Source organism: Pleurodeles waltl, chromosome 5 (assembly GCF_031143425.1).
Source record: "Pleurodeles waltl isolate 20211129_DDA chromosome 5, aPleWal1.hap1.20221129, whole genome shotgun sequence".
NCBI lineage: Eukaryota > Metazoa > Chordata > Amphibia > Caudata > Salamandridae > Pleurodeles > Pleurodeles waltl.
In genome coordinates, this window is record NC_090444.1 from 1,748,733,739 (window position 1) to 1,748,753,030 (window position 19,292).

At 47.1% G+C, this 19,292-nt stretch overlaps 1 protein-coding gene across 1 annotated transcript in view; it reads right to left on the minus strand.

Annotated features, from left to right (window-relative positions):
• The window catches only part of PKHD1 (PKHD1 ciliary IPT domain containing fibrocystin/polyductin), a 1,684,711-nt gene that overhangs the window by 274,669 nt on the left and 1,390,750 nt on the right, over positions 1-19,292 (minus strand). The window contains exon 51 of the mRNA XM_069236642.1: positions 5,530-5,658. Within this exon, the coding sequence (XP_069092743.1) occupies positions 5,530-5,658 (129 nt within the window). The remainder of the gene's footprint in view (positions 1-5,529; positions 5,659-19,292) is intronic.

Sequence of the window (19,292 nt, forward strand, 5' to 3'; positions counted from 1 at the left end):
GTTTCGAGATTTTTACAGCTCCATTATACAAAATACAATTGCATACTCTATACAACTCTGATACGACCAATCTAATACTGCATTGTTATGACTCACGTTCTCTGCTTCTTGATGGCACTGTACATAGATAACATCAGCCTGGTCATTGCCACTATAACTCATACAAAGCCTTGATATGACTACATACTGTTTTAAGCCATGATGCCGCTCAATCTACACATACGGAGGCAGAGACTGGACAGGTTTGGGTTAAGGCCTGTCCCCTGCTGCTGCAACAGAAGATTCACCCGAACGGGCAGTCTGATCGGAGGATCGATGGCCATGCCCAATAGCGCGGGATACCAGACTCTTTGTGCCCAGTCCGGAGCCACCAGAATTACTTGGGCCCGGTCATGCCTGATCTTCTTCAGATCTCTGGGCAGAAGTGGTATTGGCGGGAAGGCGTAAAGGAGGCCTGAGCTCCACTCGTGACGAAAAGCATAGCCAAGCGAGTGCCGCCTTGGAAACTCCAGCGTGCAAAACAGCTGACATTGCGTGTTCTCTGCAGAGGCGAACAGATCTAACCAAGGCTCTCCCCACTGCTGAAACAGACCTTGCCCCACCTCTGGATGACGGTGCTATTTGTGATCGACTATGCATTGACGTCTGAGTTCATCTGCTCTGGTGGCCAGATGTTGAACAAGGGCATTCCAGCCATGTCCAGAGGCGAAGAGCCTCATGACAAAGGGTCCACAACCCCACTCCGCCCTGCTTGTTGCAGTACCACATGGCAGTGGTGTTGTTGGTAAACACCTGCACCACTTTACCTTTGAGAGAGGGAAGAAATGCTTTCAACACAAGTAGGATCGCCTGGAGCTCCAAAAGGTTGATGTGGAGCCTGGACTCTGCCGGAAACCAGAGGCCTCTGATCTCTACCTCTCTCAAGGGGCCGCCCCATCCCAAGAGTGACACATCTGTCACTACTGTGAGATCTGGTTGGGGAAAGGAGAGAGATCTGCCGCTGACCCAATCTGAATTTGACAGCCACCACTGCAGATCTAGTACAGTCCCCTCCAAGACCTGGATCATGTCAGAGAGATACCCCTGATGGTGCTCCCACTGGAACTTCAGGTCCCACTGCAGAGCCTGCATATGTCATCTGGCATGTTGGACCAGCAGGATGCAGGAGGCCATGAGGCCCAGCAGCCTCAGAGTCATTCTCACAGAAATTCAGGATAGAGGCTGAAACATTGGTATCATAGCCCGAATATCCTTTACTCCCCTTTTGGGAGGATAAGCCCGTAACTGCACTGTGTCCAGAAAAAGCTCTGACGAAAAGGAGCATCTGGGAGGGAGTCAGGCGTGGCTTTGGCATGTTTATAGTGAACCCCCGCGAATGCAGGAGGTTCAGCATAGTCTGGAGGTGGGAGACAACAGCCTGGGGTGAGTTTGCCTTTAACAGCCAGTCGTTGAGGTAGGGGCAGACTGAAACCCCTAACCTATGCAGATGAGCTGCAACCACTACCATCACCTTCGTGAACACCCGAGGGGAGCTGGTAAGGCCGAAGGGTAGCACAGTGAACTGAAAGTGCTTGTGACCTACCACGAATCGCAAGTACTGTCTGTGGGCTTGCAGGACGGGAATGTATAAATAGGCGTCCTGGAAGTCCAACGCTATCATCAAGTCTCCAGGGCAGACAGGACCTGAGCTAGAGTTTGCATTTTGAACTCCTCCTTCTTGAGGAATAGATTGAGGGATCGGAGATCTAAGACAGGGCGAAGGCTCTTGTCCTTTCTGGGCACCAGAAAGTAGCGGGAATAACAACCACGAACTACTTCTGGCACAAGGACCCTCTCTATGGCTCCCTGGGCCAAGAGAGCTGTGAATTCCATGTGGAGAAGTGCCAAATGATCCTCCAACAGATGATCAGATGATGGTGACATGGCCGAAGGGGAAGTCTCGAAGGGGAGGAAGTAGCCCCTTTGGACAATTTGCAACACACACTTGCCCGTGGTAATGGATTCCCAGTAAGGAAGGTGATGGTGGATCCTGCCGCCAACTGGTCCAGGATGTTCCAAAAGACTTGGAAGGCTTGGAGGCAGTGGAGGGGGTGGGAGTGGACTGGGTGGACCGCTGGCTATCTGATCCACGAGCACGTGGGATCTCACGTCCACAAAGAGGCTGTGAAGCATGCGCGGGTCAGTGGTGGGGTGGAAATGGACACGGTGGGTGCCCATTCTGTAGCCACAAAAGGGGCAAAAAGTGGACTGTGGGGGGTACGGAGTAGCTACAAGGCCAAGAGACCGAGCCATAGCATGGGAATCCTTAAAGCGCTTGAGCGCTGAGTCTGCTTTGTCCCCAAAGGGACAGGTGCCATCAAAGGGCATGTCCATTAGAGATTGCTGGACATCTGCCCAAAGATGAGGCGCATGCCCTCATAGAAGTCTTTCAACTGGGCAGGGGTGGCCCCGGCTCCTGGAAAGTTGGGGAGGCATAGAGCCGACCCAGGCGCAGGCTCCCAAGACGGAGGTCTAGAGTGTCAACACTCTTCCTGAGTCGCATCGTATGGGCATCATGGCAAAGTCGAAGAACGTGTTGCCTTCTTAGACTTCTTTTTCTTGTGACCCTAGAGTTCAGAGGACTTGGAATGGGACAAGGAGAATTGGTGATGACTCTTGAACGAGACCAGGAGTGACAGAGAGTCGAGCGCTGGACCGCCATGAGCTTTAGGGACCGCTCCCTCAAAGCCTTTGGGTTCATGGCCCGACACTCGAAGCACGACTTCGGTTGTGGTCATGCTCCAGACACCAAAGACAGACGAGATGCGCATCCGTTACTGGCATCATACGGTGACAGGATTTGCAGGGTTTAAAACCGGTCTTCCGTGAAATTCCTCGACACATCCAAAACTCATCAAAGAGTATTCAACAAAAGTGTCACAGTTAGTAAAAAAATGTCTAGGGGTAGCTCTTCCTTGGATCTGCGCATAGGCTGGTGTGAAAAAAAACTGACGTCAGCGTGCCGGGGTGGCACCTATATACGACCGCGACGTCATCACGGCAACCACAATGCCAACGACGCATGAGGAGTCAACCAACACCACCTGACGGCATGCAGGGGTACTGCTTGAACAAAAATCTCCGGATCAAGTCTGGCGCCTGGGGGAAATTCTAAGGTAAGGAATCTGCAACTAGAAGTCTCTATCATATAGAGTGATATTGCTATTTTCATGGGAATCACCACTGTCCCTCCAGCTGGACCCATAGGAGCTTGTCTTATGTGTTTAAGTTCAATCCTTGTGTGTGCCTTATGGTCCAGATACAGAAAAGCTCCTTCTTTCTCTTTCCTTTGGGGTTTGCCGGGTGACTATCTGTAAGAGTAATCTGCACGGAGATGTTCAGTTTCTCTATACAGTAGCTGTGGGAAGTTCTGAGGCCTACATTGTGTACAATGCTAATGGTAACCTAGTTTTTTGTCCATCATTAGTTCCTTTTCTTGTATGTAGACATTATGGTTGTGAGAGAGCATAACTTGGCTGTGCCATTATGTGTTCTTGAGGTAACATGAAGATGTAATCAATGACAAATATATATTGTGTTCAAATGTATCCATGTTAATGTGGTGCATCAAAAAGTCATATTTCTGAGGTGCACTTATAGAATACTTAAGTAGAATTGTAGAGAGGATATATGCATGTTTTGTAATAACACTTACTGAATGGAAAATAACACATGTATATTCTTATATTCAACGTATTGGGATTATGGTATCATTGTTAACTGCTATACCAATACATTTATTCATCATTTATTGTACTTATGAAGTGAAATGCAAGTATAACTATGTAGTCGAATGTGCATTTAATTCTATGTTAAATTGACATAAGAAGGCATGAAATGTATTTCCATGTTTAACCTTCAATGTGGAGTTTTGCTCGTGTTGCATTTTCTTTATTTGCAGGTGCAGCTGCACAAGTCTACAGTTAATGAGAGGCTTGTTGATGGAATGAAAGGCTTGTTGTTGGTTTGAAATTAAGGTGTATGGCATGGTATGTTGGCAAGGACGAGAAGTGCTAACTAGAGGATATGAAGATGAACTTCCCTCCAATGTCCTGGACACGGGAGGCGTCCAAGGTCATCCTGATGTTTAGTTCATGATATGAAAGCCTAATGGGAGTTGCAAGTTTCAAACTTTGAGCGGAAGGTGGAAAACTACTGATGATAATGATGTAAACTCTCAAATGTTCTGCAAGGCCTAAAGTGGAGTTTAGCAAGTTAGATGAGGCAGTCCCTTTTTACCCTTAACTAGAGCGATCCCTTAAGACATCAAAGGGGTACAGATCTCTCTACTATAATTTGGCTACAGTAGCTTTGTGCTAAGCAAATCTGTCTCTTGCAGAACCTCTACTGATGTTTTTGTTAGGCTGACACTTTTGTTTATAATTCTATTCCCTATATTTCTGGAGAAATCTTACGTTTCCCTTTAGCTTAATTACATTTAGATTTAATTAGTTTTCAAATGGTTAGACAGGAGGATCACAATTTGGACTATGATCATCAAGTATTTTTTACTGTCTTTTGCATTTCCGCAACTGGACTATTGGTAATGTCTTATGCTTGTATGATTTAACCTGATTAGATGATTTGATTCACCTTTGGCGATTCTGCTCCTGTACAGTACGTTTCTGAGACTCATTTACATAAGTCTGTCTTTGAATTTGTAATAAAACCTTTGAACTTTAATTTCTGCCTCTGGGATTCAATGTGTGGCCAAATGGTATACACTGTAAATTGATAAAAAATATTTAATTGTTTCTCCTTACCTCTCAAACTCCTAAGAAAATTCAACTGAACTAGAAAAATGTGAACATGGGCCAGATGCGTTCTCTTTTGTCTTGCCTTCTCTGTCCTGTTCCTGGCCCTGCCCCACACCCTGTGTGTGCCTGCTCTTTCCTCGTGCATGTTTTAGCCTGCTCCTTTGTATCTGAATACCAACTCTCAACTTTAAAGTCTGATATTTCATGACCTGAATGGGTACTCCTCCAAGGTTCCACTTGCACATAATTTAAGCTTCCTGTGGTGTTGTACTTGCCATGAATGCCACACTATTGTGGACCAGAATCAGGATATGCTTCTGGTATAGCTGTTGGGTATTGTTGTCTACTTGGATAGTGTAAAATATTGGTGCAGTGGTGAAAGGAATTGACCTGGAGGGATTGACAAAGGGTTGAGAAGTAAATAACTGAGGTCCACTACTCAGTTCACTACTAGCTCCAAGACTAATGAGTTCTAGTCTTTGTAAAACCTAACTATATTAATAAATCCATGAGTTCATTATCTTGAATGTGTCACAACGTATTATCGTTGAAAGAAATGTGAACTCCTGAGCATGAATGTGTTAGCTTATGGCAAATGTATTTATCTGTTTTTCGAGCACTTGTTATAATAATTTTATTAATTTGGCGGCACCGATTATTTACAAGTCATTAGTTTTACAGATACTACCCAAATGTATAACTTATAATAAACTCAAAATATCTGCAAACTTACTTGGTAAAATGATCACATCGTCTCCTGCAGATGGAACACTGTAGTTACTGCCAGCCCATCCAGGCTCCACGCCTTGCCAAGATTCTGGGAGAGACCACTTTAAAACAATATTTGATGACAGGGAGGGCCCTACAAAAGAGATAACAATAAGAGGAGAGTTTACTTTTAAGTCTGGCACACAAAACTCAAGATTTTGTTTGTTTCAATATATATTTGAAAGCAACTACTTAAGTGTTTTTATACAAAACAAAATACAGACTGCCATGTATCTATGATGCAAAAGCCATTAACATTTCTAGTTAGTGAAAATGTCTATGGTTAGCACTGGAAAACTGTTAAACTAACCACTACTCCAGCAGACACCATGAAGACTCAGAGTCACTGTTCCAGATCATTTTGAGGTCATTAAAAAGGTTCCATGGGAGATACACTTCTGCATTTTTTATCACAATAAACAAAGGGTCATACTCATAAAAAAGTGGTAAATCTGCACCTGCTCTGGCAGCTTGAAGGGGCATATGAGTAATCTGCTTCCGGTTCTGGTGCTCAATGAGTGAAGTGCCACCAGGACACTCTGTGAGTAGCTGTGCACTCTATAAATTTATTGATTGATTCGTTTTGGAATCCAACAACACCTCAAGTAATTCACATGGAAAACTGTGCATGGTACAAGTGTCCATGCGGTTTCTTTTCGAAATCACACAATTTCTAATTTGAGGATACATTCCCTCTCGACAGAGGTTGCCATGGTGGAGAACTCCATAAACAGGGCACACATTTGCTTTCCTCCAAGGGCAAATTATTTTTTCCATGGGATGGCCCCGTCTCCTGCCCCATGCCAAATTTGGGGTGATCCATTCTCATTTCACCCAGGAACGGGAGTTATGCAGCCTTGTGTTGAAGTATATTTCCAACTATCTCCAGGGTGGTTGGGGCAGGATTGTACTTTGGGAATTCTGACAAACATTCATGCTTGTGGGCATCCCCAAACATTGAAAGTATACCATGCTTTAAAACGCCCACCCCTTGTATGGGATTTACAGCTGTGGAGCTCTGCTCTCGTGACGGAGACTTCCACCCACAAAAAGAGCTGACGTCTGTCTGCATCCCATTGTTAAGCAGGTGAAAAAAAGACAAATTGGGTCATAAATTCAAGTTTTCATTCAAATGTACCTGTTTAAATTGAGCCCAAATGTGTGCATTTTCAGATTTTAGATCTTGCAGAATAAAGACAGTATCATCGTTGCTACTGGTAAATCGATTATGTTCTGTTGTACCCATATCTCTACAAAAGTAACAGTCACACAGAAACGTGCTGAGTCAAAATAGAGGTTGTTGGAATCTAATAAAAAATAGTTGTCGGTATTAAAGAAGGTGTCCAACTGTATTCATATTTTCATTCTCGAGTATATCCATATGAAAGTGCCATTAGAATTTAGGGTTTAATCTTTGAATTATAACATAAATAAACTCTTCTTAGGCCATGTATTGAGTACTGGAACCTGTTGCTTTCTTTGGATGCCATACCAATATTCACCTGATGCTCTAAGCACCTCTCAAACAAATTGTACCGCCCGCTATTGATGCACTAAAGATGAGAAACAGTTCTCAACACAAATGCAAAAAATGAGTTGGAGAGTGAAAGCCGGACTGTCTAACCCCATCTTCTTTCATTATGATGATACTATTACATCATCAGAGAAACAAAGCAATTCACCTACAAATCTGTCATGTACATGGGTGGGTCAGGAGCCACATCAGTAATGGTTGACTCGCCACCGATTCCCACCAAGAATCTCCAGATGTCTTATAACGGGGCATCAATATGGGGCCAGTAAAGAATGCATCATACAATCATAATCCATTCAGATTTTATGGCAAGACCCGGAGGATAACACTATGCATCATCCTTTATTGCCACTACTCACAGCAGCCTTGGTCTCTTGCTGGTACTACTATCTCAGATGTTCTACGATGTGATTTGGAAGTAAAACTACCTTTTCCCTGCACTGATCACTAAATTGAACACTCTCTAATCACGCGCCCCGTGCAGATTCCCAAGAAGGCAGCAGCAAGTTGGCTGACCTGTCTACTCTCCACACGATTTCACCCCAAAATGCATTTATTCACTCATTCATTTATTAATTCAATCCAACTTCTCATGGGGCCTGTTCTGGAGACTCCTAAACGGTTTCTGGAACCATGACAGCATTCCTATCAATGTACATTTTGAGCTATATACTTATCGGAAAAGCTGGCCAAGTTCCAGCTTGTAATTTAAATAACATTTTGGTACCCTCTAAACCCTTTTATCCAGCCAACCCCAGCCCATTACTGTCATATAATCTTGGTATGAATCAGAATTGCAAAATGGGCAGAGAACCAAAAGTGTTTACAGCAGTAAAAGTAGGGTAGCAGTGTAATGGATAAAATGACCCTTGCATAATCTGTATTCTTTTTACATATTTTACCATTTTCAAACAATCATAAGTGTGTAAACTAGATGCACAATGCTGCCATTGCGTGAGTTTGCTGCACTACTGGTACATCAGACAAGCGGCAGAGGTTCTTCACATTCCTGGACATGAGACAAACCAATTCATATACAATCAATTTCAGAAAAAGGTGTAAAACCTTGAAATGCATAGAGGAAATACACAAAGGCCCTGGTTGTGAGTTGCACTGTACTGATGGGATACACATTTTGCACAGAAAAGTAATATTACTGTGCGGTAACGTCCCATCAGTACCGTGCAATTACAACCTAATCTCCATGGAATGGAGATTGACTATACTGACCCAATATACTAGGCAGAATTCCTCACAGTATTCCTTTCCCAGGGGCATCAATGCTCATATTTACCATCTGCTCTGAGCAGGCAGTAACTGTGAGCAGGGATACAGGTGTGGGATGAGGGAGGGGTGAAGCAGGATGGGAAGGCAGGAGTGAAAAGGTGGAAGAAATACCCTGGTGGGCCACACGGGTGGATCCCAAACTCTTACCTTGCCATAGAAAGACAGTGGGAGGGAAAGGGAACAGAGGCTTGAATCTTGTTGTAGCCAAAGCATCGAGCAATTGTATCAGCTGGTAATATCAGGTCTGGTGTTCTCACAAACCATTTAAGTTAGTGGCAGGCACAAGCTTCTATCATACCCAGAAACAGAGTAATAACAACACACATAGCTATCTCTACAAGCGTCCACAACTCAGACAAGAAATGCAGTGCAGGAAGCAGCAGTACACTTTCCTGAACAGGCACAACACAGAGAGCAAAAGGACATGGTTCAGACAGACAGTGTGTATAGTCTAGGCAAAAGCAATGCAAGGTTCTGTCGTATAGGACATGCAGAGTGGGAGAAGAGGAGGTGCATATCTCCCACTTACAGACTGAACAGTTATAGTTCCCTGAGATACAATAAAAAGCCAACAATCATGCAAACTGGTCCTGCATGCATGACACGCACACAATATGCAGTCAGGCTGTGGCTGCATACCTTTTGCTTCTTCTGCAAAGAGAGCGAGTAGCCACAAACAGCAGCTCTGCAGACTCGACAGTGGTGGTAATTTCTTTCCCAAAGTACCTGCCTTGGAAGAATGCACTTTTGGTAGAATGCCTGGTGGAGAATCCACAAATGTCATTTAACTGTATTATGTATGCCACAAGAGACGAGCAGATGAAATGTTAAACTGTGAATATATTGTCAGTGGTTGTCTCCCTAGCATGCATGGCGTTTTTTGACATCATATTGGAGAAATTATAGTTATCTTACCATGAAAGTCCACCACGATATCTATTGTGCTCTTTTACAGAGCTAACATCCTGGCTGATCATCCTTCTTAACCTGAGAAACAGATTCACCAGGTTGGTTTAACTCTGAACCTTAGTGGGCTTGATGTCAAAGCTTGTGGCTTCCACTTTAATGACGTGTCCCTCTCCTGGAGTACTGTACATAAGTTAGTTTATCACCAGAGGTGTGGACGGGGAATTCATTGTTTTTTGGTGGATGTTAGAAATTGGTTCTCTAGTTGGGAGAGGCATGCCCCCTGTCCAAGTAGGGACCCCAATACAAGTCAGGGTAAGTGAGATACAGACCCTAAATTAACCTATGCTCACCCTCTGATAGCTTGGCATAGAGCAGTCAGGCTTAACGTAAGAGGCAATGTGTAAAGTATTTGTGCAACACTTAAATTACAGTAACACAGTGAAAACACCACAAAAGGACTTCACGACAGTTTAAAAACATAGAGCATATTTATGTGAGTAAAACAAGACCAAAATGACAAAAATCCAATAAGTAGGAGTCAAGATATGAATTTGTAAAGATTAAGGCCCTCATTCTGACCCTGGCGGTCGGCGGAGAGACGGCGGTCGGACCGCGAACAGACCGGCGGTATTAAAAATGGCATTCTGACCGCGGCGGTCCCCGCCGCGACCGACCGCTACTTCTCCACTCCGACCGCCGCGGCGGTCATGACCGCGGGGCTGGAGTTTGCGCACTCCGGCCCGGCGGTCGTCCCAAGACCGCCAAGGGTATTATGACCCTGCCTACCGCCGCGGTTTCTTGCGGGCGGGAACCGCCGTGCGAACCATGGCGGTAAGCACTATCGGGGCCAGGGAATTCCTTCCCTGGCACTGATAGGGGTCTCCCCCACCCCCCACTACCCACCCGAGTCCTCCCCCCACACCCTCCACCCCCCTGCCACCCCCCAGAGGTGGTACGAACCCCCTCCCCACCCCCACCCCGACATGCACATACATGTACCGCGACATGCACACACCCCCAACATGCACATATACACACCCCCTACACACACATACACAACGGGGACACATACCCGCACACATACATGCCGACATGCGCACCTGCCGAACAGCACACATTACCCATAGACACAGCAGCACCCCCCGCCCGCATACACGCACTCACACACCCCCTCTACACACTCACACGCACACCCCCATGCACGCCCACATCACACAACACCCCCCCACCCCCTCCCCTCACGGACGATCAACTTACCTTGTGCGTTGGTCCTCTGGGAGGCGACGGGAGCCATAGGGACGTGACCGCCAACAGAAGACCGCCAACAGAAGACCGCCACACAGAAATGTGGGTCGTAATTCTGTGGGCGGTGTTCTGCTGGCGTGGCGGTGGAGGTTGACCAGTCTCCACTTTCCCGCCGACCGCCAGTGTGGCTGCTGGCGGTTTTCCGGCGGAACGCTCCCAGCGGTCAGAATGCGCACAGCGGCACACCGCCGCGGTCGGCGGTCTTCACCGCGGCGGTAACTCAGCGGTCTTGCGAAAAGACCGCCAAGGTCAGAATGAGGGCCTAAATGTGAAAACAGTGCTTAGAAGTCACTAGCGGTTCAAAAGGTTATTTGAGGTCACAAGGGACCAGTACAAATCCAAAGTTCAGGCTAACCCCAATAGAGGGTAGGCCGGCTACAGAACTCATGCAGGATCTGCTGAAGAAATACCCGGGATGGAGCTTTTGCCAGGAGTCCACTGCATCGTCATCGAGCACGCAAAGGGGGTCCCGTGTCGCTGCTAACCTCTGCTAAAGTTAATGCAATAAATGCATCGTCGTCAAGCCATGCAGAGCATCATCATTGAGCCACACAGGCTGTGGATCTGATGTTGTCGATTAGTCTCTGCGTTGGCGTCGAAAGACGATGCGCCCAAACTGCCAGGGCAGGTCCTCCGTGGACCGGAAACAAGCATCCTGGGACCGGTTTCGGGGTATAACCCCTCATCAGCCAGGCTAGCTTGAATCCAGTGGTGCAGTGAGTACAGGACCCACGTCTGGACATACCCTTCCCACTTGGGGCAACAAAGGCAAAAAGAGCAGCCTGGCTGATGGCGGGTGATACCCCGAAGCTTGTCCCAGGATGCTTCTTTCCAGTCCAGGGAGGACCTGGGTTGGCAGCTCGGGCTGGACTGTTCTCATGGGGAGCAGGGTGAAGACTGATTTGCATATAGCTGGCTGCAAACTGGGATGGTGCGGTGGGCAAAAACAATGATGGATTGAACCTAGATCTTTGTGACTGGGGGTGAATGTTTGCATTGTTCAGCATTCGGTCCAATATCTATTCTTTTCAACTTTATAAAAGTGGCATTTTCAGACTTGCAATTTAAAATCGGACTTCACCATAAATTGAGATTTTAAATTGTGAGTCCAGAGACACCAATCTCCACATTTCTATGTTGTCGGAATTGCTAATTACACTTATAGGATGTTTGAGGGGCATTCCAAATGTTAATCTGTGGGAGAAATAGGCCTTGAAGTAGTGAGAATGCATTTAAGAGTTTTTCACTACCTGGACATGCTAAACTTAAAAGTACATATCCAACCCTTTAAATACACTGCATCCTGTCCTTGAGGCCAACCTTAGGGGTGACGTATATATAATAAAAAGGAAAGTGTGGGCCTGGCAAGTGGGTGCACTGGCCAGGTCGAAATGGAAGTTTAAAACTGTATGCACAGGCTCTCCAGTGACAGGCCTGAGATGTTTATAGGGCTACTGTAGTGGGTGGCACAATCAGTGTGACTTGATGGTTCTTGATGGGCCATCAAGACAGGATGGAAGGGAAGAGCTGGCCACGGCCTCACAATTAAACCTGATTACGCTGTGTCCTCTCCTCACACAAAGGGCTGCATAGCCCCCTGTAGTGAGTCTGTTACCAGGACAGAAAGGGAGGACCTCTGTGAACTTCAAAGTCTTTTTTGAAGTCTACCCCACTTCAAAGGCACCACAGGGTATAAGAACTGGACCTCAGACCCTACTAACTTCTGGACCTATGGATACTATGGATACTCAGCCAGGAAGTACTGCTGTGCTGCTGACAGACTGCCACTCTGCTGGACCACTGCTCTGGAAGAACTGCTTTCTTTCTGTCCTGATCTGCTGCCCTCATTGCCTGGGTGAGAAGGCCTGGACCCTGTCACTTAAACCCAGAACCCAGAGTAACTCCAATGGCCAGCTGACTGGTCTCCTGTTTTTTTCTGAAGGAAGTCTCAGGATTCTTGGAAGCGGGCCTAAGGTGTTTGCTGCAGCTGAAATGACCCATCACCTCTGTTCCATGAATCAGAACCAGAGCATCAGCCCATTCCCTGGATCTGAGTCGATGCATTGCCTCTCCTGTGAGGATCAAACTCAGCACATCCCCATCTGACCTTCCACATCTGGGACCCGATGCACTGTCGCTGTGGCGTGGAGAAAATCGACACATCTTCACTTCTGTGTTGGAAAGAACGACGCTTCGCCCCCACTGGGGAGATCGATACTGATGCATCGCTTCAGCCTGCTACAAGTATCTTCGACATCAATGCATCCAGGATTAATGTACTTTTGCTCAGTGGGACTCACTGCCTCCCTGTAGCCAGCCTACACTCCATCGTGGTAAGCCTCAACTTTTGACTTTGTTGTGGTTCGGCAGGACCAGATTGCCCCTGAGAGAGAATAACTCAGTTGTGCCACTATGATTTTAAACATGAAATAAAAAAGCATTTATTTGCCTAAGTAAATGTGTGAAGTAGTTTTCATAATAATGGGATGCACTGAAATGTATACGAGTAAAGTGCACAATGAATATAACTTTATCTAATCGCATTTATTAATCGTACTGCAAGAATGTTTATGCTGTAGTATTTTAGAAATGATATTTCATAATCATTTTATATTCATGGTATTTATGAGAAATGTGTGAAAAATAATTTAAACTGAAGTACATTTATGTTTGTTTTAAGCTTGGCTTGAGTAAAGGCCTGATTTCTTTCTGTTTTAACCTTTGATGTGAAAGCTTGTTTACTGCATATTTTCCTAAAGCACAAGGTATCAGGATATGAGTTCGAGTTATCAGAGAGCTCATTGTGAGGGAAGATAAGAAGCGTTTTATCAAGGACGGAAAGAGTATTCTGATTTGGCAGCTGTAACTCTTCTGAAATTTCCAAGCGCGAGTCAAATGCCCCAGACTTCAGAAGGTTAAAGTGTCAACTGAAACTTGTGATTTGCAATTATGTTTTTGAAATCAAAGTTTTTGGCTGCGATGTCACCCTTGGAAGAATTAAGATTTAAGTGTAGTTTAGTTAGTGGTATTATTTAGACTCCCCCTGTCCTTTGCTGAGAGCGGACCTTTTTGAGGTACAGAACTCAGACTTTAATTTCTTTAGAATAGCTAGGAATGTAGAATTAATGGTTAGGTAGGAAAACTTGGATTTGGACTTGATGCATCAAACGTTTTTTTCTCATTTTCTGCATCATCGCATTGAACTTGTGGTATTGTATATGCTGATTAAATTCAATACTGTGCAACGCTTTGAATCTCCTTTAGTGATTCGTATATCTATACTATGATTTTGAGACTCATATATGTAAATTTGACTTTGCGTCTGAAATAAAGCCCTTTGAACTTTTTTTGGTTTCTGGTATTTCAAGTGTGGCCACAGGTTGCACTGTAAATTGTAGTGAGAAGCTTACTGTATGTCTCCTCACCCCTCGGAACAGGGAAAGGAAAGATTCATCGGACCTCAGATTTAGAAACATAGACTAGAGCTGGATCACCCTGGTTGGCCATTTTGGCTTCCAAGCGCTTTTCTACAGTCTATTCATTAAACATTCACATTTCAAGTTCTACTTATAGGTTTTTTTGTAATTTTTGCCTTGTTTAATTTATTAGATTAAGTTCTATATTTCTAACCAGGTGTGGTATCTTTTTGTGTGGATTTTTCACAGTTTTAGTGCTTGGAGTGTTGCACGAATACTTTACACAATTGCCTCTTCAGTAAAACCTGACTGCTCTGTGCATGATCTGATAATGCAATTGGTCCCATATAAGAATCTGTAATGTCTTGTACTAATGTATTCTCCAAGAAGTGATCAAAGGACACATACATTTTATGAATGGATGAAAAGAACCTGAATGCTAGCTCCTGCTGATGTTGTGGTCTCCAAAGGTCACAGAGAATCTTAGATGCTAGCCATGATTTGAAGTCCTCTGTTACTAATTCACATTAGCCATGCCATTGAGCAGAGCTATCAAAGGCATCTTCCATCACTATATTTACATTTCCCCCCAAAAAAAACACTCCTTCTGCCAATGCAAATACCCCTGAGACTATGATTTTTGGAAAAACTATTGATTAATTTAGATCATGTAATTAGGTAATTGTATATGTATGGTGTTTGATAATAAGCACAATTCTAATCTTCCTCACTGCCTTGTCCACTGTCACCCCCTGAACTAATCCTTTAAACCTAGCTGAAGGCTGAATGACCACCCTTGCCTTTTTGGCTCGGCCACAGAGAAGTGTTGCACTGGAAATCAGCTGGAAAGGAGTCTCAACCAATTTCACCATACCAAGTATGTCATCTGTATCACCACCCCACCCGATTCTTTGAAAACATTTGGAAAGCTAGGAGCTTCACTGGGGGGTGAGGGGGTTATACCCTTGATATTCAGGTTAACAATTTTCAACATTGAGCGCATGTTCGGTGAAGAAGACAGTACGTACTCCTGCTACTCTCTCCTTCATAACCATTTTCTGAGCCTGTAGTAAGCAATGCCCTGTGTAATTTATGGTATGAGAGAGATTCCCTTAAATTCTTCAAATAATCACCTTCCCTAGGATCTAAATAATCCAGATCCCAAACAGATGGAAACAACTAACTACTCTTTCTTAGTAGAGAAGCATAAGTCCACATTCACTAAGAAAATCCAACATACTCCCCTGCATGTCCAGCATCCGGTCCAATACCAATAGTTTGGTCCTAGTCTTCTGAAGCTTCCACTCTTAGATCTGATACACTACTGATTGTCTTTGCCCTGCTGGAGCACCTCAATGTGAGCCTGTTGTCATACATGCTAGAGGTGTGTCTTCTTCATTGTAAGTGTTGGTGATTTGCTCCATACTTACCCTTTAGGGGATCACAAGCAGAGATCACTGCCACCTTCAAGTCTCTCCTCTCGTCCCAGATTTTCTTTTGCCTCTGCCCAGCTATGGACCATATCTTTACTTTTCTCCCAATTAAAATCAGTCAGATAGGGAAGCTCAATTGGTACAATATATTCCAGCTTCCAGGTGATATGTAATGGGTTTCTTAAGAGCTCTTTTTCGTTTTAACATTGACGCATCCAAGTCTTGGAACAACTGAATTCCACATCTCTCAAAACATATCTTGTACTTTGTACTATCACCACAATTTCTTCCTTCCCATCAGAGAAATGGACTCTTGTCAGAATGTTCAGGGTTTTTTTTCATCCTACTGCCCGTCCGGCCACCCTGTGGGCACGATTAAGCCAACTAGGACTTCCATTGATGTCACTTCTACTTGAGTGCAGATTGTTTAAGACATAGGCCCTCATTACAACCCTGGCGGTCGGTGATAAAGCAGCGGTAATACCGCCAACAGGCCAGCGGAAAAAAAATTGAATTATGACCACGGCAGAAACTGCTCAGACAGACAGCCACTTTAACACACCGACCGCCACGGCGGTAACAACTAGCACCACAGTGGTAACCACCAACAGCCAGGCGGATGTACTGCCCACCATAGTAAGACAGGCCTATCTGCCACCTTTTCCGGGGCAGTACCAACGACATCAAAAGCACGGCGGAAACAGAACACAGAAGTCAAAGGACTCACCTCTGGAGACTCAGGGAACAACCACCATGCCATGGAGCCCGAGTTGCACATATTTCCCATGCTCGTATACCTTTTCCTTAGTTATGAACAACAACGCCAGCGAAGACAGCTACGGTGAGTACTGCCGCCTAGCACACAAGGGAGGGGGGTAGGAAAAAGAGAGTGACACACACACACAACACGCATCACTACCACCCCCAACACCACACACACAACCAGATGCAGTAACATTACATATCCACCCCGTACTCCTCAGGAATAATGCAAGGACAAAATGATTTGAAGAAAGTGAGTGTAATACGATAAAAGAACATGAAGAAGTGCATCAAAATACAAACGTATATACATATTTGCAAATATGGGGACACTGCCCAGTCCTCAATGTCCGTGGGCCACAGGGCCACATCATATAGGCCAAGGCCCCACCTCACTCCAGCAACAACACGGAAAGAACACTGCAGGGGCATCAGGTCAAAAATGCACAGGCACCTAAGGGGGATGGGGAATGGGGGGGCACCTCAGCCAGAAGATGGTACAACACCACTGGCCCTGGAGGGGGCAACATGCCCTGTGGGAGGTCCTGGGGAGTGCAAGGTCACAGTCTCTCAAGTGGGTGGTTTGCACACTGCTTGGTCCTGGGGAGTGCAAGGCCACAGTCTATCAAGTGGGTGGTTTGCCCACTGCTTAGTCCTGAGGAGGGCAAGGCCACAGTCTCTCAAGTGGGTGGTTTGCCCACTGCTTGGTCCTGGGGAGTGCAAGGCCACAGTTTCTCAAGTGGATGGGTTGCCCACTGCTTGGTCCTGGGGAGTGAAAGGCCACAGTCTCTCAAGTGGATGGCCTCTCCACTGGTTCTGGAGGGGGTCTTGTGCCCAGTGTGCTTCATCCTGGGAAGGATGGGGTGAGTGGATGGCTTCTTCCACTGGTTCTGGAGGGGGCCTTGTGCCCAGTGTGCTTCATCCTGGAATGGATGGGGTGAGTGGATGGCTTCTTCCACTGGTTCTGGAGAGGGCACTGTGCCCTGTGATGCAGATCTTGGGGGGTGCAAGGTCACAGTCTCTCACCTGGGTGTCGGACCCACAGGATTTGCAGGGGCCAGGATGCACAGCAGCCCATGGAGGTAGGAGTACACACTGTCAACCAGCGGTGACGGCTGCTCAGTGGTGACAGTGGCGGGGCTGGTGTTGGTGCTGGCAGTGATGGGGGAAGGCTCCAGCCCATCCCCTGCAGCCTCAGATGGCTGCCCACTGGGGCTGCTGCTGCTGCAGTGGTGCTGGTGGCGGTGCTGGCAGTGGTGGGGGGAGGCTCCAGGCCATCCCCTGCAGCCACAGACAGCTGCCCACTGGGGCTGCTGCTGGCAGTGGTGTGGTGGCGGTGCTGGCGGCGGTGCTGGTGGCAGTGCTGGCAGTGGTGGGGGGAGGCTCCAGCCCTTCCCCTGCAGCCTTGGATGGCTGAACCACCATGGTTGGTGGTGGGGGCTCAGAATGAGTCCCAGCAACAGGCCTCCTGCCCTTCCTGTCTGATGGTGCAGGCCCCTTGCCCTTTCTGTCAGCAGCCAGGGATTGCCCCTTGCCCTTCCCTCCTGCAGCTAGTAGTGCCTCCTTGCCCTTCCTAGACGCTGCTGGTGGTGCCTCCTTGTCCTTCCCTACTACAGCTGGTGGTGCCTCCTTGCCCTTCCCTGTCGCAGCTGGTGGTGCCTCCTTGCCCTTCCTTGATGAACCTGGCGCAGGCACCCTGTCAGTGTTGCTGCCGGTGCCCGGGATCCTCTCCTACCTGCAGTAGCTGTCGACACTACTGTGGCCGTGGACTGGGTGGCTAAGGTGCTCGTCTAGGTTCTGACTACCCTGGCCACAACAAGCACGCGGGGTGGGGGAAAGTGGTAAGGAAGAGGTCAACGGTGGAAAGGAAAAACTTCTTAGGGACAATGGGGCGGGAAGAGGATGAAGGTTTGGGAGTGGAGGAAGAGGAAGTGGTTGCAGGAGGTGTCTGTCTTCTGTGTTTGGGTGCAGGTGCATGGGCTGGATGCTGTTGTGAGGTGGATGGCTGTTGGGTGTCTGAGTGTTTGCGTTTGTGTACTTTGGGAGGAGGGGGCACAGACAGTGGGAGAAGACACAGGGGACGTGTGCATGGAAGTGGGGGTGGTGACTGCCAGTTAGGGGCGTGTAGTGACAGGCGTGATGGTGGTAGTGGATGAGGATGTAGTGCATGCAGGTGGGAGTGTAGATGCTACTGGGAGGGAGGTGACGAGGAGGAGGAGGGGAACACAGTGGAGGCAGTGGATGTTGGTATGTCTGCATCTGGATAGTGTTTGTGTGAGTGCCTGTGGGATGATGTGTGGTGCTTGTGTTTGCCTGAACCACTCCTGTGTGTTGTCCTGGGTGCATGCTGGTCTGCCTGTGTGCTTGGGATAGGTTGGGGTTGAGGGGAATGGTATTGGGTAGAGGACGTTGGAGAGGGAAGGCTAGAAACAGGGACAATGGCTTCCATCAGGGAGGAGGACAGAGCCTGGATTGATCTCTGTTGGGCCGCCATGTTGCAAATGGGCTGCCAGCCCCTCGATGACATTCACAATGGTTGACTGCCCAACAGAGATGGATCGCAGGAGGTCAATAGCCTCCTCACTCAGGGCAGCAGGGCTAACTGGGGCAGGGCCTGAGGTTCCTGGGGTGAAGGAGATGCCCACCCTCCTGGGTGAGCGGGCACGGGAAACACGCTGAGGGGCTGCTGGGAGGGTGGTGCTGGTACGGCGGTTGGCGGCTGTACCTGTAGTTGGGGTGGGCACAGAGGTGTCCGCCAAAACCAGGGAGCTTCCATTGGAGGAGGTATCACTGTCAGTACTGTCCCCTCCTGTCTCCGCCGTGGTGAGTCCCTCGCCCTCCGTCCCACTGGTGCTCTCACAGTCGGTGTATTCAGCCTCCTGGGCCCTGTGGGATGCAGCTCTCCCCGTCGCCGGTGCCTCTGCTCCTCTGCCAGATGATGCTAATGCACATAAGGACAGGGTGACAAAACAAAAAGAGGGGGGGGGGGAGACAAAGGATACCCTTGGTCAATGGCTGCAACAACACCACAGTTGGGGTACACAGCCCACACATAGACACAGGGAACAGCTCTACCCACTAG